Source organism: Elaeis guineensis, chromosome 1 (assembly GCF_000442705.2).
Source record: "Elaeis guineensis isolate ETL-2024a chromosome 1, EG11, whole genome shotgun sequence".
Classification (NCBI taxonomy): domain Eukaryota; kingdom Viridiplantae; phylum Streptophyta; class Magnoliopsida; order Arecales; family Arecaceae; genus Elaeis; species Elaeis guineensis.
Window position 1 is genome coordinate 37,776,825 of NC_025993.2, and position 23,646 is coordinate 37,800,470.

Here is a 23,646-nt window from a genome sequence, read left to right on the forward strand (position 1 = left end):
GGTATGGGTCCCGATACCGGTTCAGCTAACCTTGCATTGGAGCATAAAATGTTCTATAAGGCATTTGTGAAGTTTCGCAATTGACAATATACTAAACATGTAAAACTTGGATATTCAGCTCATTCGAATTATCAATAAGGATTTCTTCAGACCTCTTGTGAGGTGGTATATGCAGCTTTATTCAAAGTATCAATAAGGATATGTGACCTTTGGCCAAGCGATATATGATGACCTCAATCATTTAATGTGGCCTCATCCAGTGAAGTGGTAGGTATTTTATGTGGCCTCGTGAGTCGCAAGAATTTTTGTGGCCTTGAGGTATAAGTGAAACTTTGTAAGGTACTATGAAATTACATGAAATACAAGAATTTTGAAATACAAACTGTTCTTTGGCCGTTTCTCTGGATGAAGTATTCAACTTATGATTTTGTGAATTAATTGAACCCTTTTCAGCATCATATATCTTATTGAAAACTTTGCTTTTGAGATTTCTCTGTAAAATAATTTCAGTCAATTTCCATCAAGCTTTCCAATGAAAACTGGATCATGCATTTTGTTTTAAAGTCATTTGTTTTGTAATGGATGCTTGAACTCCTTGAACACGGTCGAAGTTTACTTGCTGCTTTCTGTGGATCGTATCATCTTTTACACAAAGTGATTAGTGAGAGACCTAGTAGATCCATTTAAAGAGATGCTCTTGACATTTTGAAGTTGTGCTTGGATTTAGCGATTATTGAAGTGACATTTGGCACTGTCTCAGTTTGCGTTTAGTTGCTTGTATCTTTTAGGGTATACTACTTCATATCAAATATATTATTTTGGTTTGTAAGTAGAAATTTTTTTTTTAAGTTATCGATCGTAGTTCATTCTCTGTTGTTCTCTTCAGATGATAATGGTTTCTTTCAGAATGCTAAATATTTATATCAGCTTTGGTCACACCCCGAGATTCAAGTAGGTTCAGAGTTCAGCATGTGACAATTGCTGGAAAAGATTATTTTCTGAAAAAAATTATAGGGGAAGTCTTCAACAAATTACCTGACAGAAATAAAACTGCACTACACCTCCATGTAAAAGGTCTGGACATGCATTAAAGTTCATATCAGAGTCATGTTTAGCATACCTTCAGGCAAGGGTCTCTAATTATGTTGGCCAAATGCATTTTTAATATAGAAAAGAAAATGAATCACTAATAGCGAAAATGTTTTGGATGTGACCTAGCATCCTTCCTACATCATACTCTTGTAAAAAGAAGGATATCTGATTCAAATGATAGGAGAGGATTTGACTAAATTGTTACTGAGATCATTTAACAACAAACATCAATACCTACAAAAAACAATTAATCAAATCTGTTTCCTGGCATATCATGTGACATTTGTTAAATACAATTAAAAATGTAATACTCTAAAAACCATGAAAAAGGGAAGATAAGTGAAGAATAAGATTCAGACCTGATTCAGCATCCATTTAAATCCAACTGCAGCCACACATTCATTTTTTGCCGCACTACTAAACCAGTCTAAGGCATAAACAGTATCTAATGTCCTCAAGATAGAGGAGACATTATCTCTTCTTTGCCTGACAGAAAAGATCTCCCCATTTGAACTGATGTTGGGATGGCTATTTAGCAAAGTTTCAAACCATCCACTCCCAGATCTTTGCATAGATAAAATAACAAAGAACCGGACAGGAGTGCAAAAGCATTCTCCCCTGTTCAGACCAGCAGCATCGATTAGAAAATGCAAACATAAAGATAATATAAAGCACTGAAATGATGGAAATCAGTACCTGCTATAAGTTTTTGGTTGTGGAAAATGCACAAAAAGGATCTCCTCAGGTGAAAAGTCATGAATTTCACAATGACTTTCTGCCTTTTCAGTTGCAAATAGTGTCGTTCTTTCTACGGTTATCTGCTTCATACAGATATAGCAGATATATACACCAAATATTGTAACAAAGAGGACAAGAGTCACCCTTAGTGGAAGTGGTGACCACTTTAAATTTTTAAATGAATATCCATTCTGCAAGCATGTCATTGGCAATACGATTAAGATAATGATGAAAACTTGCATCAGAAAACAACCAGTTAGCAGTTCGTCTTCATACCATGTTTTTTTTTTCTGCGACCAAGGAGGAACAATTACATCATCCAGCTTCTCATCCTCTGTTTTATAGGAATTCCATCAACATCCATGACGCTCTTCTTGAAATTCATCAGCAGGCTTCGTAGATGCATTATATACATGACCAGGGCTGGAAGAATGCGTCATACAAGTAATAAGAATATTTTTGGGGAACTGTATACTAAAATATAATGCTAATAATAAGCAGAGAATAGACACCCATAAAAAAAGGGTCTAAGTTTTAGTCTATCAGAACCAAGTATTAGAAAACAATCATGTTTTAGTTAACAGGCAGCCTCAATTTCAGAAAGTCATACAGTTCATCTTCGTACCACATTCTTCTGGGACCAAGGATAAATAATTATGTCACCCAGCTTCTCATCCTCTTTTCTGTAGGCAATCCATCAACTTCTATGATGCTCTTCTCAAAATTCTCCAGTATAGGTTTTATAGATGCCTTGTACTGCATAATTAGGGCAGGGCTGACGTATTATACCAGTAATGATAATAATTTTGCAGAACAATGTATGCAAAGGATAATGCTAATAATGAGCATAGGCAAAATACTCATCCAAACAAACTTGTATCCAAGTTGAGTGTATCAAAACCAATTACTAATAAATAATCACATTTTTGTGGACGGATAGCCTCAAATTTAATAATGTATACTAGAACATAGATTACCAACAACTTAAGAAGTCAAGAGGAAGATGTGACACAAAGAATAGAAATGCAATAGATAAAAACTATATTATGGATGATTATATGTTTAACTAATGAAGTTCAACGATCTAAGATCAGACCCAAAAAAACTAGCCAAAAGGTATTATTTTCATTTCTTAATGCAATATAAGTATTCAAAATCTCTATAGTGCATAATCAATACGGAACTAAATATATACTCTCACAAGTCCTTAAATAACCTCACCCCACCCCCCCATCCCGCATCTTTACTCAGCTAAGGATTCAAATCTAATAAAAAACATCGTGATCAGCCCATGGCCAATACCAAATGGATCAATACTACGGTGTTCCTTGGTCCACATAGGCCATGGCTGGATCCACTTTAATACCATTTGTAACAATCTTGGACCTCACCCAAAAATATTAGCTGAAAGGTATTAGTTGGGTTCCTTGACCCCACATGCATAATCGATGTGGGACTATTCATGCACTTGCATGGGTTCTCATGTGAAGCTATATGGTTGTTGAGAACCTAACATAAAAAGTTGAATGAATAAGTAGGAGGGGCTAGGTTGTGTTAGATATATACCCTAGAAGCCAATCAGGCCGACACATTAATTCTTTTTAGGACATAATTTTATACTTGATCAAATTAATTAGGATGGTTAATTCCATTCATGTAGTGTATGTGTCCATGAATCATTCAGAAAATTAATAAGATGATGACATATATTCTCAAGAGTTGAGAATTTGAGGCATGTGTCACTGATGGTTAATTTTCAAATTGCTCCTGATCGAAAGATCATCACGGGGACAATGATTGATCCAATAAGATTAGTGCACGGATCGCTTCCCTTAAAGTAGACGAGTTTCGAGTCTACAGTATGGAGACACTGGAGTGAGAGTACAGATGGTTGTTAGAGAACAACGGTACCAAGCGTGACCAACACGAGAAGTCCTTGGATGTCTACTCACTCGTCAGTGACATTCTTGATGCTGTAGTGGTATGACTAATTCTTAGACTTGCGGTGCCTCGACTGTTCATAATGAGGTTGCTGCAGTTTGACTGCACCATAACTCGGTCTCCTAACCATACGGAGCCTTGAGGTGTATGTTGGCTGCAGTAGGTTCATTGTAAGAATAGGATATGCACCTAGATGGGATCTATCGAAATCTTAGTAGTTAAGGAGTAATCCTATTTGATTTATGAGATCGAGTTCAAAAGACCTTAATTAGGACAGTGTGAATGATGGAAAAAAGTTTTCATCAGGTTTCACAAATGAACTCAAGTCGAATAAATCTTACATATGACAGACGATAGGATTTGATGAGTTTTCGATAACCTCCATTTTGTCGGAACTCACGGAACTCACGATAGAAAAACTAAATCACACAATAACTACATGTAGAGATTCATCTTTCTGTTCTGCTGGGTTGCAACTGCATGCTGCTAGGCATCACTGATGGATTGTAGGACCAACAAAAATTATTTTGATAGACAATAATTCTCGATTGGTGAGTTGGAATTTCAATCCATTGAAAAGAGTTTCAATGATATTTTGACGGAAATCAAAATATTTCTCACTATCAGACAGAATAGAATCTATGAAGTCACACAAAAAAAAGATCTTGACTAATCGGATTGTTAAATCATGATTTTGGATCACAAATCGCAAGTGGTCTCAATTATCAATTTGATTGATGTTTGAACTTAAATGCAGAAGTTATATAAGGGCATGCTAAAAGTTAGTAAGTCATAGGAGGACTAAATTACAATTGTTCCATATTATTTGATTTGATCAAATAATGAGATTGGGTCTTAGTCAAATTAAATCAAATTTAATTTGATTAGATATATTTTTAATTTGACCTGAATTGGGTTTCATTAGTCTAATAGGATTGGACTTGATCTATGATAAAACCCAAGCTGAATTGGACTCCAATCTAAATTTAGATTGGATCCTAATCAAATTAAATCAGATTTAATTGGATTAAATTTGGTTTGAGTTTGATCAAACTAGGTTTAATAAATCTAATAAGATTAGATTTAATAAATACTCGACCTAAACCTATTTAGCTTGGGTTTGACCTAATCTTATCCCTTTATTTGGCTTGGACTAGGATAGGATCCAAGTCTAATGAGAAGTCCATGCCCCATATGATTTTCACATCTATGTTTTCAAATTGAAAAGAGAGTGGGCGTGGGATGTTTTGGCGTGGAGAAATATTAGGAAAGAGGGTGGGGCGGCAATAAGGGAGAAACCTAGTCCATCTCTATCTCTAACAACCAAACCCTAACTACCTCTAAGTTTAAATAGAGGATTAGTTTTGGATGCCTCCCTAATTGATGAGATCAATAGTTTTGGGATGCCCCAAAGTGGTTGGCGTGAGAAAAGAGAGAGAATTGGGCGTTGGAAGATAGGTTGGCGTGAGATCAAGGATGGGACACCCCTCTTCTTCATCCTTCTTTCTTACAACCAAAGGTTGGTTGTTAGGTAACTCTCCCTCTCTTTCCTTTGTCCAAAGGTTGGACATATCTCCCTCTTCCTCTCTCCCAAACATGTTCAAGAGTTGGATATTAAAATTAGATTTGATCTAATTTTTCTTCTCCTTCTTGGTCCATGAGATGGACACATAAAAATTCTCCTCTACCTTTCCTAGATTTAATCCAAGGGTTGGACAAGAAAAGAAGAAAGAGATTAGATCTCGTCTTCTTCCATAGATCTTCATATTTTTTTTTTGAGAAGAGAAAAAAATCAGATGTGATCTGATTTCATCCTCCTCTTTTAGATCTATTTGATTTTCTTAAGAAGAGGATCAAAAGATTAAATCGACTCGACAATCAGAGAGCGATCTCTGCAAAAGAACTAGCATCCCGATGAGATCAAGATCTAGTAATCAGATCAGTCTCAATGGATACCTGTAGAGGCCGAAACTTATGCAGCTACGACTGGACCTTGAAGACATCCACGGACCATCGAATCGCGGTGAAGATCTACCCGCACAAAGGTATGAAATTCAAATTCCCTTCATAGATATTTAATCTTGTAATTAATGATGATGCCTAATTTATTTGAAATGTGATCTCTTTATACATGCTAATTAGATTAGATCTAATTATTAATCTGAATCTTAGAATCGTTCTAATATAAAGTTGCCCTGGTATAATGGTTAAAAGCAAGGTTTGCCATACCGTGCCGAACCGGCCGGTACACCTCATCTCGTACCGGACCGATGGGGAACCGGCACGATTCGACTGATAAAATCGATACACCAGCGGTACCGAAGAATAAAGAATGGAAAGTGAGAAAGAGAGAGAGAGGGGAGGGAAGGGAGGGAGATGGGAGTCGCCGGAGGCCGGTGGTGGCCAGCTGCGGCCGTCGGAGGGCTTCCGAGCCCCGTATCGCCCGATAGGGCTTTCAAGAGAGCAAAAAAGAGAGCGCTCGGAGGGGGCGCGAGGAACCTACCGGACAGACGATGCCTCCGTTGTGAGGCTCCCGATGGTCGACGAGCCGACGCCGACGGCCTGAGGACGGTCGAGCGGGCAGAGCCCCTCCGTGGCTCCGCCCCCTTCTTTTTCGAAACAAACGACATCTGTTTCGATTTTTTTTTATTTTAAACTTATGAAGTCGGCAACTGGATTGCCGACTTAAGAATTTTTTTTTAAAAAAACAAAAATCGTGAAGTTGGCAAACGAGTTGCCGACTTAAGAATTTTTTTAAAAAAAAATAAAAATCGTGAAGCCGGCAAATCGTTTGCCGACTTCACTTAAAACCATGTTTTTAAAAAATTTGCGAAACAGGGGCGATACCCCTGTTTCACGCCTGCGGCGCCGCGCGCGTAGACGACGCCCTCCGACGGCCACGGCGGCCAGTCAGAGGCCATCCGACGACCCCGCCGGCTCCTTCCCCTCCCTCTTTTTTTTCTTCCTCTCTCTCTCTATTTCTCTTAATTTCTCTCTTTTTTTCTTTCAGTTTGGATCGTCCGTTCGGTACGGTATGAAACCATACCCAACCGTACCGCCGGCCGGCTGAAACGACCGACGGTACCGGTTCAGTAAATCTTGGTTAAAAGTTATGCTGAATGGTTAACGATGTTGAGAATTCATAACTGAAATTTCTATTCCGCTGCAATCTCTGTGTAGATTAAAATTTTTGAAATTTCTACATGCATATCTGTCGTCATGTGATGTCAACATCCAACATAATATCAAAGCCATCTCATCAATGCAAGGTTGAGATCAAGATTTCTAATCTGAAAATTGTTTTCAAATCTAAAAATCTGAATTTTATTTGATCATGAAGATGATTTCAGATCTAAAAATCTGATTTTCAGATCTGAAATTAAGAATACTCATGATCGAGGAGATGGAATTCATGATCTAAAAATCTGTTTTCAGATTTAAAATTTGAATGGCTAAAATTCATGTGATGGATTTCAAGATCTGAAAATCATTTTCAGATCTGAAATTCAGATTGATTTATGTTCATGCGATTGCTTTTGAGATCTAAAAATTATTTTCAGACCTAAAAATTTAATTACTTATGATTGTTAATCTGAAATTAATGATTATTGAAAATCATATGATGTCTTGATTAATCAAAAATTTTTAGATCTCAATTTCATCTTAATGTTCATGCATCTAAAATTTTGAATCTAATTTTCATGAGATATGAATTTTATTAGATCTAAATTTGTCTTTATTATATGTTCATGCATAAGATGATGTTCATCGATAGAGACCTGTCTTGATGTAATCAATGATGGTATAGATATATTCAAATTAGAGTAATTTAATTGAACATAAGATAAAATTAGCTGAGTCAATCTAAGTTCATCCTGACATAAGATTGTCCTGGCATAACGAGTGTCGTTATGTTATAAGGTTGTCCTAGGATGAAAAGAGATTGATGAAACACCATAAAAAATTTTAGCATGAATATAATGGATTTTATGATAATCATAAGAATTATGAGATAATCATAAGGACAATGAGATAGTTGTGCGCATCTTTTATGGATACATATAGTGATCACCTTAAATCACTACAAACCATTAGAGTAGGGTTGTATCATGAATGCATGATAATTTGGTTGGCAATTTACAGTCTGTGGTGACATAAACGCATCTTTTATGGATACATGTAGTGATCACCTTAAATCACTACAAACCATTGGAGTAGGGTTGTATCATGAATGCATGATAATTTGGTTGGCAATTTACAGTCTGTGGTGATATAAACCAATTGGGCTGAACCAAAGTTTGCAGAACCGATACCGATGGCCGTATCAGCCGGTCGGTGGTATGGTTTGGCACACCCCTATTCCGTTCCGAACCAAGGCGAACCAACAAAGAAAAATGGAGCCAAACCGAAGAAGAAAAAGAGAAAAAGAGAGAAATAGAGAGAGAGGGAGGAAGGATCCGCCGGAGGGGCCGTCGAAGGGCCTCCGGCAGGCCGTTATGGCCCACGGGCGGTGTTTACGCCCCCTGCGGCTCCGCGACGTGAAACAAAGGCGATCCGCCCCTGTTTTCCATATTTTTTTAAAAAATCTTTTTTTTAAATGAAGCCAGCACTGATTTGCCAGCATCACTTAAGTGAAGCCGACGAACTCTATGCCGACTTCATTTAAAAAAGGATTTTTTTAAAAAAATAAGAGAAATAGGGGCGGATCGTCCTTGTTTCACGCCGCAGAGCCGCAGGAGGTGTTTATGCCGCCCAACAGCCACGACGGCCCACCGAAGGCCCTTTAACAGACCCCCCCTCTCTTTTTCTTCCTTTCTTTCTCTTCCTCTCTTTTCCTTTCTCTCTTTTCTTCTCCGGCACCGGCATGTGCCGTTTTCCACACTGAAACCATCTCAGTTCTCCGTCGGTATGGTTCGGCATGCCCCATACCAGACGATTCAGCCCGATACAGCATTCTTTGGATTGAACCAATTTGAACTGATTGATCGATTGGTGTCTAAGACAAAGAATAGAACGGTGGTTATTTAATTAAAATCGTTGCTTATGCATGGAGAGCCTCCCACCAATCTCGAACTTACTAACCAATTTGGTCGATTAAATTTCTTATTGGGTGCTTAGGTTTAAGTTCACCACACATTGCAGTTGCACCTTGATTCGATCTTAGTAAACCAAATTAAGATCTCTAGGTGATCCATGTTAATTATGGATTTATATTGGATATAAATAAACAATTAAAATTAAAGAGGCCTAAAATAAAACTCCTCAATTAGATATTAAGTCGAGCAGTCTTCCACCGTTGTAGATGTGTAGCCCTTTCGGATGTTGATTATTCTCAGCTGGTCACAAAGGTTCAGTTACATCAAGGAAGACGCAACCACTCTATAGTATGAGATGCTCCAGGATAAAGATAGGGTTGGGTCCAATAACTATCAGGTGAGAGACCCAATGACGATTTTACACCTGCTGGTGAGTGGTGGATCTGACTTATCTAAGGAATAAGACCAATAACTGTCAAATGAGGCTTTTATAATTTAGAGATCGAAAATCGCTGCAACATGCTTGAAGAAGCATTGAACAAGAATTGTCCACTCATTGGTTGACACATCTCCAATAACTGTCAGGTGAGGTAGTGTATCAATCGGTGGGACCGCAGTACCTACTAAAAATCTTTGTCGTGAAGGATTTTCATCTCTCTACCCTAGGAGTGTAAGGAATTCAAGAAAATAGTGCGAGCATATTTGCTTTAAAAGTCCCTAAAATAAATTTAAAATTAAGTACGAACATCTAACTAAAATCTCTACTCTCTAAAGAATAAAAATTGGTGCAGATCCTCTAGCTCACAGACTTAGAACCAATTGACTAACCGATCAAGTTATAAAGACTGGCTCAGGAACCTAAAATGGTTTTAAGTTCCGAGAAGCTGAGCTAACCAGGATATCCTTATGTCACCAAACCATCTGACATTGACCAAAGAGCAATCAGTTCATAGTCATTGTTTGACAATGATTAAGAACTTGGATGAGCTTGAGAAGATGAGTATGTCCAAGCATAAGGAATTGCCAATGAATTTGATCCTGCAATCCCTTACCAATTTATATAGAAGTTTATAGTAAACTACCATATGAATAAAATTGATGGCACCTTGGTTGAGTTGGAGACTACCGATGGGATCTTAAAAAGTTCAAGGGGAAGGATTCTTGTATACCTAGAGAATCTAGAGAAAAGGATAAGGGACATATCTTCAAAAGGTATGTTGAATCTGCTCGATATTAGTATCTGAGCAGATAGTGAGTGCCATAGGATCTAAAAATTCCATAGATGACCATAGATAAGATAACACTGAAGTATATGTGGTACCTCATATTTGATCATATTGGAGAAAACAAAATAAATAAATTGAAAAAGTATGAGGTCCTAGGCTCATCGACTCTCGAGTCGTTTTCGATTTATGGATTCTGCTTTCAAGGAAGGATGGTCAAACCACCCATTATGGGACATGGGGTGAGGACCACTAATATACTTGCCCTAGTATATTCTAATGTATGCAGCCCATTTGATGAGCTAGGCAAAGGTGATTCTCTGTACTTCATTACTTATATTGGTGATTGTTCACAATATGAGTATATGTGTGAGACACAAATCTGAAATCTTAAAAAATTTAAAAAATTCATATATGAAGTAAAGAAATAAATTGAAAAACCCTTGAGATTCTTCGATGAGATCAAAGAGGTATATGCCTTAGTGGGAGTTTCTAACCTATCTCAAGAAAATAGCAGTCTCACAATAGACTCTTCTTGGTGCACCTCAACTTGACGGGATTTCGAGAGCAGGAATAGGACTCTATGATGAGCATCACTGATCTTCCCTTATTTTTTTTAAGAATAAGCTTTACTTAATAAATAAGAGTTTCCTCTAAGTCTTTCCTATCACATCGTATGAGATGTAGCATATTTAGGATGTTCGGCCCATGTCAAGTGTTGACATATGGATCAAGTTAGAGGTTAGATCTATGAGACTTGTTTTTCTAGTATCCTAAAAGAATTTTAGAAATACTAATTTCTTCCCAGAGGATTACGATGTGATTGTGACCTACATACTATGCTCTTGGAAATTAGTTTGTCCAAGATGAAAACAGTGAGAGAAAAACTGAGCTTAAAGAGAAAATCTCTTAAGAGCAATGAGTTATAGAAGCTATTCATATTAAGCCAGTACATATAGTCCCTCCATTTCATAATCTCCTATTCTATTGAAAGATACTTAGGTATTTTGACAAAGGACATCGAGGAAATGTTCCTCGAAAAAGATAAGGAACATGAATTTGATATGATCAAATCATTTAATATGATCAAATGGTCCTTGAGGGAAACATGTGTTTATAAAGGTCAGTGGGAGTATTGTCACAATCCTAGTATTGTACGTGGATGACATCCTTCTAATTAGAAAAGTTGTTCTAATACTGACATAGGTTTAAAATTTGATTGTCTAAACAAATTCTCCATGAAAGACCTCGAGAAGCATCCAATAAAGATTTATGAGATACATCTAGGTCTATAGGATAGACATAAAGGGATGCTAAATCTTTCACACAAATATGCATAGAGGAGGTGCTGAAAAGATTCAGCATGGATAACTCCTAGAAGGATTTCTATCCTTTAGGCATGAGACCGATCTCTCCAAGAAGATGTATTTCAACACATTTGAGGAGATATAGCTTATGAGCTAGATCCATTGCTTTGGCTAAAGGGAGCCTCATGTATGCCATACTATGTACATGATCCGATATAGTCCTTGCTATGAGTGTCATGAGCAAATATCGGTTGAATCCAGGCTGAGAGCACTAGATAGCTGTGAAAAATATTCCTAAATACTTGAGAAGCATTTAGGATATGTTCATGGTCTTTGGAAGGAGAAGAAAAATTAGAGGATACAAGGATTCACAGATTCAGACTTAGTCTGAAGCTGATGGTAAAGAGTCTACATCAGGTTGTGTTTCCTTAAGCAATGAGATTCGGTAAATTGAAAGAGTTTCAAACAATCGATTATTGCAGATTTTAGAAGCCCAGTATATCGTTGCTTATAAGGTAGCTAAGAAAGCATTCTGATTTATTGCAGAACTAGGTGTAATATCATGAGATGACACAATACTGTACTGTGACAACATAGGTGCCATAGCTCTAGCTAAGGAGCCAAGGTCTCACCAGAATTCTTAACACATAAGAGCGATGATTCGCGACTATTTCGAGAAGACTTCGAGGATCAGAGTAAACCCTACGAAAACGTGGTGGGCCCACTGACTAAACAACTTAATCAGCCAAGACTAAAGCACATCTTGAGAAAATGACTTAGATTTATAATAGATTGGCTTTAGTGCAAATGGGAGATTGTTAGATATATGTCCTAGAAACTAATCAAGCCGACACATTAATTCTTTTTAGAACATAATTTTGTATTTGATCAAATTAATTAAGACAGTTAATTCCATGCATGTAGTGTATGTGTCTATGAATCGTCCAGAGAATTAATAAAATGATGACACATTCTTGTTGAGAATTTGAGGTATGTGTCATTGATGGTTAATTCTCAAATTGCTCCCGATCGAAGGATCATCACGTAGACGGTGATTGATCTGGTAAGATTGATGCACGGATCGCTTCCCTTAGGATAGACGAGCTCAAGTCTACAGTGTGAGGATATTAGAGCGAAAGTGCATGTGGTTGTTAGAGAACAACAATACCGAGCGTGACCAATACGAAAAGTCATTTGGATGTCTACTCACTCGTCAGTGACATTCTCGATACTGTAGTGGTGTGATCAGTTTTTAGATCTGTGGTGCCTCAACTATTCACAATAAGATTGCTGTAATTTGATTGTACCATAATGTGATCTTCTAACCATATGAAGCCTTGAGGTGTATGTTGATTACAGTAGGTTCATTGTAGAAAAAGGATGTGCATCTAGATGGAATCTATCGACTTTAGTAGTTAAGGAGCAGTCCTCTTTGATTTATGAGATTGAGTTCGAAAGACCTTAATCAAGACAGTCTGAATGATGGAAAAAAATTTCCATCAGATTTTCTAAATGAACTCAAGTCGAATAAATATTACATATAACAGACGATAGGGTTTGACGAGTTTTTCATAACCTTCGTCTTGTCGGGACTCACGATAGAAAAACTGAATCATACGGTAACTACACCTAGAGCTTCATCTTTCTATTCTGCTAGATTGCCACTACATGCTGCTAGACGTCACTGATGGATTGTAGAACCAACAAGAATTATTTTGATGATCAATAATTCTCGATTGATGAGTTGGAATTGTTTCAATCTATTGAAAGAAGTTTCAATGCGTCAATATTTCTCACTACCAGACAGAATAAAACCTATAGGATCACACATATAAAAGATTTTGACTTACCAGAAAGAATAGAACCCATGGGATCACACATATAAGAGGTCTTGACTGATCAAATTGTTGAATCGCGATTTTGAATCGCAAATCGCAAGTGGTCTCAATTATTAATTTGATCGATGATTGGACTTAAATATAAAAATTGCATAAAGACTTACTAAGAGTTAGTAAGTTGTAGGAGGACTAAATTATAAATGTTACATATATTTGATTTAATCAAATAATGAAATTGGATCCTAATCAAATTAAATCAGATTTAATTTGATTAGATATATTTTTAATTTGACTTGGATTGGATTTCATTAGTCTAATGGGATTGGACTTGATCTATGATGAAATCCAAGTTGAATTGGACTCCAACCTAAATTTAGATTAGATCCTAATCAAATTAAATCATATTTAATTTGATTAGATTTGGTTTGAGTTTGATCAAACTGGATTTAATAAATCTAATAGGATTAGATTTAATAAATACTTGACCTAAACCTATTTAGATTGGGTTTGACCTAATCTTATCCCTTTATTTGACTTGGACTAGGATAGGATCCAAGTCCAATGAGAAGTCCACGCCCCATATGATTTTCACATCTATGTTTTCACATTGAAAAGAGAGTGGGCGTGAGATGTTTTGGCATGGAGAAATAATAGGAAAGAGGGTGGGGTGGCAATAAGGGAGAAACCTAGTCCATCTCTATCTCTAACAACCAAACCCTAACTACCTCTAAGTCTAAATAGAGGATTAGTTTTGGATGCCTCCCTAATTGATGAGATCAATAATTTTGGGACGCCCCAAGGTGGTTGGTGTGAGAAGAGAGAGAATTGGGCATTGGAAGATAGGTTGGCGTGAGATCAAAGATGGGACGCCCCTCTTCTTCATCCTTCTTTCTTACAACCAAAGATTGGTTGTTAGGTAACTCTCCCTCTCTTTCCTTTGTCCAAAGGTTGGACATATCTCCCTCTTCCTCTCTCCCAAACATATCCAAGAGTTGGATATTAAAATTAGATTTGATCTAATTTTTCTTCTCCTTCTTGGTCTATGAGATGGACACATAAAAAATCTCCTCTACCTTTCCTAGATTTAGTCCAAGGGTTGGACAAGAAAAGAAGAAAGAGATTAGATCTCTTGTCTTCTTCCATAGATCTTCATACTTTTTTTTGAGAAGAGAAAAAGAAAAAAAAATCAGATGTGATCTGATTTCATCCTCCTCTTTTAGATCTATTTGATCCTCTTGAAAAGAGGATCAAAAGATCAAACCAATGCGATAATTCAAAGAGCAATCTTTGCAAGGAAGCTAGCATCCTGATGAGATCAAGATCTCTTGATCAGATCAGTCTCGGTGGATACCTATAGAGACCGGATATGTGCGGCTACGACGGAACCTCGAAGACATCCACGGACCATCGGATCGCGATGAAGATGTATCTGCGCAAAGATGTGAAATTTAGATTTCCTTCATAGATTTTTAATCTTATAATTAATAATGATGCTTGATTTAGTTAAGATGTGATCTCTTTATGCATGCTAGTTAGATTAGATCTAATTATTGATCTAAATCTTATAATCATTCTGACATAAAGTTGCCCTGGTCTAACAGTTAAAAGTTATGCTAAATGGTTGTTGTTCGGGGGATATTTCCTCCCTGGGTCGAAGACATGGGCAAGCGACTAGGTATGGGCCGATGGGCCCGACAAGATGGTCCGATCCTAGTTTCGGCACATGATGATCCTTGAACCCTGACCACAGTCTTGAGCAGAATTCAAGGATCGACCTTTCTTGGCTTAGTCATCATATTTCCTTCTATCTTTACAGCGATTGGCTTTCAACACAGACGACTATAGATGACGGGGTACTTGAGCATGCTGAGTTCTGACTTCGACCGTAGGCACGTACCGACTCTTATCTTGCTAGATGAGATCCAACTCAGCCATTTCCTTCCCTCAACGCCCACTTCCATCAAATTATACCGAACTCTCAATTAAAGAGGAAAGACCGAACCCACCTATAGCTTAATTCAAAATTCAAAATTGCCTACGACTTCTAGTTGGCTTTGGAATGGAAAAGGTAGGTGCCGTAACTACTTCCTCAATTTCGATCGGGAGTCTCGCCACGTTGCGTCTGAATCGCCCCCATGATCTCTCTCGATGGTTACACGATTTCATCCTACAAAAAGATCTACAAGGGACCTCCCAAGATACGCAATCATAATCGTCTACACTCTTCTGTTTCCCTAAGATCTGACTTGAGCGTTGGAGGATTCCCGTCGAAGCCAACTCCGATCAGGACTTGTGTGCAAGTTTTCTAGCCGGGAGGATGCATCACCACTCCAGCTTCTTTCGACCGTGATCCAAATTTCAGCGGCAACAGTTGTCCTAGAACGATGTTGAGAATTCAGATCTGAAATTTCTATTCCGCTGCAATCTCTGTGTAGATTAAAATTTTTAAAATTTGTGCATGCATATCTATCGTCATGTGATGTCGACATCCAACAGGTTGAGCCAGAATAATTGTGCTTTACTTTCTAGGTTTTGCCTAGGCATGATCTTTCAAACGAACCTAGTAGGGTCCTGGTTGGATTAGAAAGGGCATGAATGTCTTGTTTTGACCTTGTTGATCAAGCATGCAGTTATGATGAAGACATACTTTAGTTATAAATAGTTCTGTTCATGGTTATCAGACCTAGACAAGACCAGCTGACATGATTGAAAAAAAGGTGAACCAACTTGCCAGTCTGGTCCAATTCCATAGTCTGACTAAATAAATGCTTGAATCAGTAAAAATCATAGGAAACCAGTGGATCTTGACCGAACCAATGACTCAAGTCTACCCCATAAACTAATAAAAAGAGGGAAATCATGGATGCAGGTAGAGAGCCCAGGCATGGGGTTGCTTGGTACGGAAAAATATGGTGACAATGACACAACATGGCCTCAAGCACTTTGTTGCTCACAGAATGAGCACCTTTCACAGAATGAGCACCTTCTCACCATACACGGGACCAATTGAGGTGAAGATCCCGAGGACATGAGGAGTCAATGGGGAAAGGAAGAGGGTGAAGTTTTATAACCCATATCTCCTCTGGGAACTAGTCAACAATATGATGTTGTCAACAAAATAGAGATCGTCAACATGGAACTGATGAAAAAGGATGGTGGTAAGTGTTGTTGACGGCATAGAAACACAAGTTCAAGAGAAGGACATATTACAGGCCCATTGCCATGCAGACTAGGTATCAAATATGTCAGTTATGGATCATTAAGGAAAGAGAAAGATGCGAGAATGTACAAGGAGCCTATGTGTGGCATGCTATCTATTACTATGCTCTTCAGGAAAAATCTGTCTACCATACTGGTGTTTCTTTGATCCTAACTTGTTCATGATTCAAGGTAGCTTTACTTTATAGTTCTCTAAATTTTAAATATCCTATCAGTCAACCAATTGATCCGATGCTTCAACTCATGAGCCAGTGAGCTAGCCTCTTTACCAACTCATTGTCCGATACAAATCCAATGATTATGCTTTGCTTGCTTGACACAAACCCAAAATGACATGTCCAGTATTATGCTAGTGTCAAATCCAGGTACGTCCAACATATTTGCATCAATATTCAGTTGCCCCTTGTAGCATTTTCATGACCTATTAAGTGACAAGTATTTTACAATTTTATAGGCTGCTTGATGTAGCCCTGGGAGATTAAAGGATAAAACTGAGAGATGAAAGGCCGAATTACATTAGATTCAGATGAAAGGCTGAATAACATCGCATTTGGTCTGATCTAATATTTCTTGGACCCAAATAACTATCACAGAAAAGATAATTCAGAACCGTTTCAGATATGAAGTGCTCGACATTTTCGCTGTCTGACAGAAGCAAATAATGAAGTGAAGAGAAAGGATGGTAAAAGACAGTGGAAATTTGGGGAATGAAGATTACATGAGAGAAAGAAAGACATGAAGTAAAGAAGACTGATCAACTTCACAAAAATTCCATAACAGACCACTCCGTGACAGCCAGCCCTTGTTCCTGACTATTGACTGAACGAAACAATTATCAGACCTCAAACACGATCGAATAAAAAGGAAATAAAGGTAATCTTAATGACAATTTCATATCTCGTCAAATCTCTTTACAAAAGGAAAGAAATATTAAAACAAATAGCAATAACTAACGTGTCAGATATAGTATTAATTTCTCTCTAATTTAGTTCTAGATTAGACTAAAAAGAAGAATTTATAGACTGAGTCTTGAAGTCTGCAAGTGATGGCCTACATCTTCAAAGATCTTACTAGTTCCACGCTTGAACTATGGCCTTCTCATAGGTTTTGTCGACCAGTCTTTTACATGCACCAATTGCTTCTGTTGCAGAGTCTTGCCCTTGAGTTCTCTTAAATGATGACACAATATGCACTATTAAATTACCAATAACAGGATATGGAGAGTAACGGGCATCTCTCTAGCAATTGAAACATCAATTGATGGTTCTAGAGCACCTCAGCCTACAATAATGCTTGCAGTTGTCCATTGGACAAATACAATGACAAGGATGGAAAATTGGCTAAGAACATATAAACATACCTCTAGATCTTAACCCAAAACACTAAAAAGGCACTGATTTTTCCTTTCATCATTAGATCCTTTGGATGTTTTGCTAATGGCTTTATTGTTTGGATCTTGTCAGTTCCAATTCTGGCTGATAATGAAATCTTCCTTCATTGGACTTATAGAAATTATATACCAAAATCACTATCAATCAAAAGATCCTGGATTTACATATCCTCAACCTGGTCTTCACCTGCCTTTCGTGAACCCTCCATCTCTATGGATGGTGAAGGAAATTTGAAATTTACAGCAAAATTCATTGCTCTCCACATTGTCAGAGCAAACTTAGTAAATCATCTATCAGCAATTTGATTGAAGTATTCAAGTACATTATCACAGATTATCATATTATTGTATCTTTTTCACATCTGACATCCATCATCAACTTGAAGTTGATCTAGACTTGCCATTCCTGACATTGAATTGCCAATGTGAACCTTCAGGACTTATTATTCTGACGTCAATTTTGATGCAGCACTGAGAAGATTGAAGACTGCACTTAAGAGATAAGATGTTGAATTAGATTAGATCTGGTCTGATCTGACATGTCTCTCAGCTGACTGCATTACCTAAGTACTATGCAGCAGAAATAATTCAGATCTGTTTCAGACATGCTAATATTTTTTGTTGTGAGGCAACAGCAATTAATGCAGGAAAGGAAGGGAAAAGCAAGCAAAAGAGTGACAAGTTGGAGAAAGAAGAAGACCAAGCGATGTAGAACAAGTTGCTGAAGAGTTCAAGAAGTCATGCCAATAAGGAGACCTAGATGAAGCCAGACTTAAAGACAGATATCTAAGCACAGTAATAGTCCAGTTTTGAAAAGAAAGCCTAAAGTAATATCATCGGTTGCCTCTATTTTTTATTTATTTATCAAGTCTAGTTTCTGTGGGTAGTGAGTTTGAGTCTATCCATGCTGATGGTTGAAGTAGGTTAAAAGTCAAGGCTTAGGTCACATAGGAGAAAGAGCTAATGTCCTAAACTGAAAACGACAAGAGTGCAATACTATAAATAAGAAGCCCATAGCTGTAAACAGGATAATGGTTCGCCGAACCGGACGGTTTGGAGCATGCCGAACCGGACGGTCTGGAGCATGCCAAACCATACCCGCAGCTAACCAGTGTGGTTCGGTTGTCGGATTCGAAACGCCGGCAAAAATAAAGTGAGAGAGAAAGAGAGGAAGAGAGAGGAGAAAGAAAGAGAGAGGAAGACTGTGGTGGCCCATCGAGGCCGTCAAAGGGCCGTCGAGACTTCGGATCTCCACAATCCTCCACAAAAGACTGAGAAGAGTGAGGGAGGGAAAGGGAGGGGAATGCAGCAGAAAGGCCGTCGAAGGGCCGCCGAGTGGCCCCATGGCCGTCGGACGGCCCAAAACACACGATGAAGCCGACAAACACTGTGTTGGGTTTTTTAAAAAATCCAATGAACCTTTGTTTCAAACCCAACGGCGGCCCTCCGACAGCCTCCCCAACGCCTTCCCTTCCCTCCTCTCCCCTCCCTTCCCCTCTCTTTATCTCTCTCTCTCTCTTCTCAGTTTCTCTTGCAGAGGATCACGAAGCCTGAGAAGCCTCGGCGGCCCTCGCGACCTCCGTGACCCTCCAGCGGCCACAACAGGACAGGCGTCTCTGCCGGCCATTCGTTCCTTCCCTCCCCTCCCTCCCCCCTCTCTTTTCCTCTCCGGTTCATCTCCTGTTTTCATATTGGTTCGAACCCGATATGGTCCAGTAGAGGGCATATCGACTCATACCATCGGCCGGTAGGCACGAGGCCTAATTCCGAGTCAGTGATCCTAGGGATACACAGTCTATTATTTTCAATCAAGTGATAATTTCTTCAAATTAGTCTCTTGTGGATTCAAGAGTGTTAGTTCAGTGGTGGTGGGTTGAGGCACGAAGCTTTTCCTGCTATTTTGTCCATGAACTAGAGAAAACAGACCCTCTTGTTCATGGCCTAGTTGAGAGGATAGTGATCCTCTTCTCACTTGTTCTAGGCTTGTGATGCATCATTAACACTACATTTGAATTGAGAGATTTGGAGCAAAGAGAAGAGAAGGGAGTAGAAAAGTAAATTCCCTCATTTCAAAGTAAAATGTGAAGAGAAGACGGGATAAACAGAAAAAAATTCTCTCACATGCTTATCTAATCTCTCCAACAGCAGAGAAAATCTAGGGGGGAGGGGGGGATGCCTTATATGAAACTTTTATTTTCATTTTTTGAGCTAAAAAATTTCTCCTTTTCTTCCCTATAGATCCAAACAAGTGGAACAAAATTCAATTTTTGTTATGTCTGTTCTCTTCTGTTCTCTCTCTTAGATCAAATAAAGCATAGAGATTTTACTTTTCAACTTTTCTTTCACAAAAACTTCATACAAGACCACCCTCTCACTGCCAACCTTTAACCTTTTCTACTGATTTAACCAGCCACAAATCAGATTTCTAATTGGACTCCTGTGTGAAAGAAAATAAGGATAGTCATGACTATTAAAAGATCCCTCCAAAATAAAGAAAGAAATAAACAAAAAGATAGCAAAAAGTAATCAGAGAGGCATAGTCTTTATTTCCTTGTAATTTAGTTCTAGACTAAGAAGCAGATTTGGCTGATTGGTGAGATGTTTGAGCAACAGAATACTTCATCAAAAATCCAACTTTGTTGAGGCCTGAATTGTGCAATATATAGGCTTTGTTAGCCCATTTGTCAGCTGAGCAACTTCTCCTTCCAGCTTTCTTCATTTTTCCTCAAATGGCAAAGCCAAACAGAATCCTCTAGTGACGTGGGTCAGCTAGAAAAAATGACATTGCACTTAGCATAAAAATGTATCCAAACATTCAGGATCTCCACTTTTATTATAAAAAAAGGACATTTTAATAAGGAATTAATATCATACATAGTTAATCATGTATTTAGCTATAAAGTAATTTAATATTGAAACTAAACGATAACCGATTTTATCCAGATGAGTACATAGATTAAAAAACATTCATCTAACAAGTTTTACATGTTACAAAAAGGGTATTTACACACTAATAGAAATCTAACCTTATGGTTGGCTAGACGACTAACAGATTTCTAAATATTTTACAGATAGGATGAAAATTTCATGAAATCATGCCACCGAATACCTTATTTTTAACAGCTAACATTGTCAGAAAACAATTTGTGTAAAAAAAGGTGTAAAGTTGAAGGATTCAGAATTCTATGGAATGACAAGATCAAGATATACTCAAGATATTCCAGAGGATTAGCTTTTGAATATGGACAATTTTTTTGCCTGGTGTTAATTATCTAAAGAAGAAAAGGTGTAGCATGCTGAGGTAGAATTAAAGAGAGCTGCAAAGATATGGTGGAATTGGTTTCAGCAAGCAAATCAGAAAAGCGGTACAAATGTAGTAGAGGATGAGATGAAAACTACCCTGCAATCAAAACTCCCCTGCAAAGAAGATTCTGACAAACAGACAAACCACAAAAGCTTGTTTGCAAAATTTCAATGGCTTCATCAAGGGGATGATAATATAAAACCTAAATAAGTCAAGGTTGTAAGGTGATGATAATGTAAAATCTCAATAAGTCAAGGATGTAAAACTGCCTAAGTGGGCCCTAGGCAGTGGTCCCCTTGAATGACTACATAGAATGCCTACCTGACTAGGCAGGCACCTAGGGTTAAGAACACCTCAAGATTAATAAAAATAGTATAACAATCTTTTATTATCAAATTCTCACATATACATGATTCTTAGTAGGAAACACATAGAAAACACATCATATTCATATATGGTAAGGTCATTAACTATTCAAGCTATGCAATCATGTAAACTTCAGCTTAACTGCTTAAGTTTTACTTAATCTTTTTATTAAATGATTTCAAGTATCTAAAGCTTTCAGGCGACATAACATGATCTAGCATCAATCAGTATCTTTGGGAATTCATCACAAACTCCAAATAGAGTACTAGTGAACAAAATATAGTCATGTAGATAAAGAAATGCATGTCCACAAAGATAGCCAAATAGATGATAAAACACTAAGAGAAACAAGCAATCCAAGATTCATTCAACACCAAGGTCCACAAAATTGGAACTGGACACTATGCCGGCCAGCCAGTGCTATGATTCGGTACGCCCCCGAACCAAACTATACCAAGGCTCGAACCGACATAGCAGTGTGGAGAAAGAAGGAAAGAGAGGAAAAGAGAGAGCGGAGGGGGGAAGGGAAGGAGAGGGAGAGGGAGAGAGAGCCTCCGACAGTGGCGCCTGCTTGGTGGAAGGCCAACGAGGAGGTGGGGGGGAACTAGAAAGAAAGAAAGCAAAAGAGAGAAAAAGAGGGGGAGGGAAGGAGAGGGGAGAGGAAGAGAGGGCCTCCAAAGGCCCACCAAAGGCCCATCAAGGGCACTGAAGGCCCAAAGGCATTGGATCAAAACAGGGACTTGTTTCGTCCCTTTTTTTATGGCAATTTTGGATGAAATCGGCAACTATTTTGAGGAATTTCGAATGAAATCGGCAACACAGTTACCGACTTCAATCGAAAATACAAAAAAAAAAAAACAAAGAAAAACTGGTGAAGTCTACAACACAATTACCGACTTCATGCGATTTATCATAGAAAAAATAAGGAAACAAAGGTTGAAACTCTTGTTTAGATCGGGAGGAGGGCGGAGCCCCTCCTTCGGCCTTCACCGATCTAGCAGGATGGCCTCACCAACCCTCCAACAGCCTCTAGGCTCTTCCTTTTCTTCGCTCCCTCCGCCCTCCTCTGATTTCCATTGCATGCAGCAATCCCGACGGCCTCCAGATGCCCTCTCTCCCTCTCCCTCTTCTTCCCTCCCTCTCTCTCTTTCCTCCCTTTCCTTCTCCCTCCTCCTCCTCGCCCGATATCCCATTATCACTATCGAAACCGTGCTAGCCAACCATTAGTACGGTTCGGCATGCCCGAAACTGCCAGGTTCCGGTGAACCATGTTCAACACACCTAACGATAATAATAGTAAATACATTTGATAAAATAAATGCAAAGAAATGGTTGGAAATTTAGAGTATTTTAGAAATAGGCACTTCCTAGTACAAAAGGCAGCATTAGGCAGCCAAACTAGGTGTTTGAGCAACCACTCCACCATAAAACCTGGAAGCTAGAAAGCATCAAGCACCTAGCTAGTGTGGCTGCCTTTGTGCCCAGGTGGCCATTTGTGACAACCTTGAAATAAGTTTACATAGTTCTTTGGATTATATATCCAGCTGGGTTTACAAAGCTGAAGAAGTGGAATAAAAAATATCGAGCAAGACTTAGAACAATGATATATTACAATGTGGTTAGTTTTAGGCACTACATAATTGAAGAAATGAAAGAAGTAACCTCACAAAAGAGAAGCTGAAAAGGATATTTATGTTAGATGTGTGCCCTAGATATCAGATTGGCTGACACATTCCTGTACAAATGTAAGGGCAAATTTGTAATTTTCACTATAAATGAATAAAAGGGTTATTCTACTATCACATTGTGTACATTATGTCTGTGATACATCCTTTGAGTTAGTAGAAATGTTAATTCATATTTTCAAGAGTTGAAAATTTAAGGCATAAATTTACATAACTAACTCATAAATAGCTCCTGACCATAGGATCATCATGAGGATGGTGATCGATCCGGAAGGTTGGTGTACGATCGCTTTCTTAGGATAGATATGTCTTGAGTCTACGGTGTAGAAACACCGGAACGAGAGTACAGGTATTTGTTGAGAACGAGAGTACTGAGCGTGACCACCTCGAGCAGTCATAAGGAAGTCTACCTTCTCGTCGATGACTAGCTCGATACTGCAGCTGTATGTCTAGTTCTTTGACCTGAGGTACATCGACAGTTCACCTTGAGTGTGTTATAGTTTGACT

General features: G+C 38.3%; 1 protein-coding gene across 7 annotated transcripts in view; it reads right to left on the minus strand.

Moving 5' to 3' along the window:
• The window catches only part of LOC105033365 (uncharacterized), a 93,695-nt gene that overhangs the window by 54,253 nt on the left and 15,796 nt on the right, over positions 1–23,646 (minus strand). For 6 of the 7 annotated variants that reach the window (XR_829976.4, XM_010908131.4, XM_010908132.4 and 3 more), the window contains exons 2-5: positions 2,456–2,586; positions 2,107–2,253; positions 1,789–2,021; positions 1,452–1,710 (exon numbers count right to left, since the gene is read on the minus strand). Coding sequence is in view for 6 of the 7 variants with exons in the window: in XM_010908131.4 (XP_010906433.1) it covers positions 1,452–1,710; positions 1,789–2,021; positions 2,107–2,109 (495 nt within the window). In the remaining variant the exon portion in view is untranslated. The remainder of the gene's footprint in view (positions 1–1,451; positions 1,711–1,788; positions 2,022–2,106; positions 2,254–2,455; positions 2,587–23,646) is intronic. The other variant, XM_073252969.1, reaches the window with a different exon arrangement.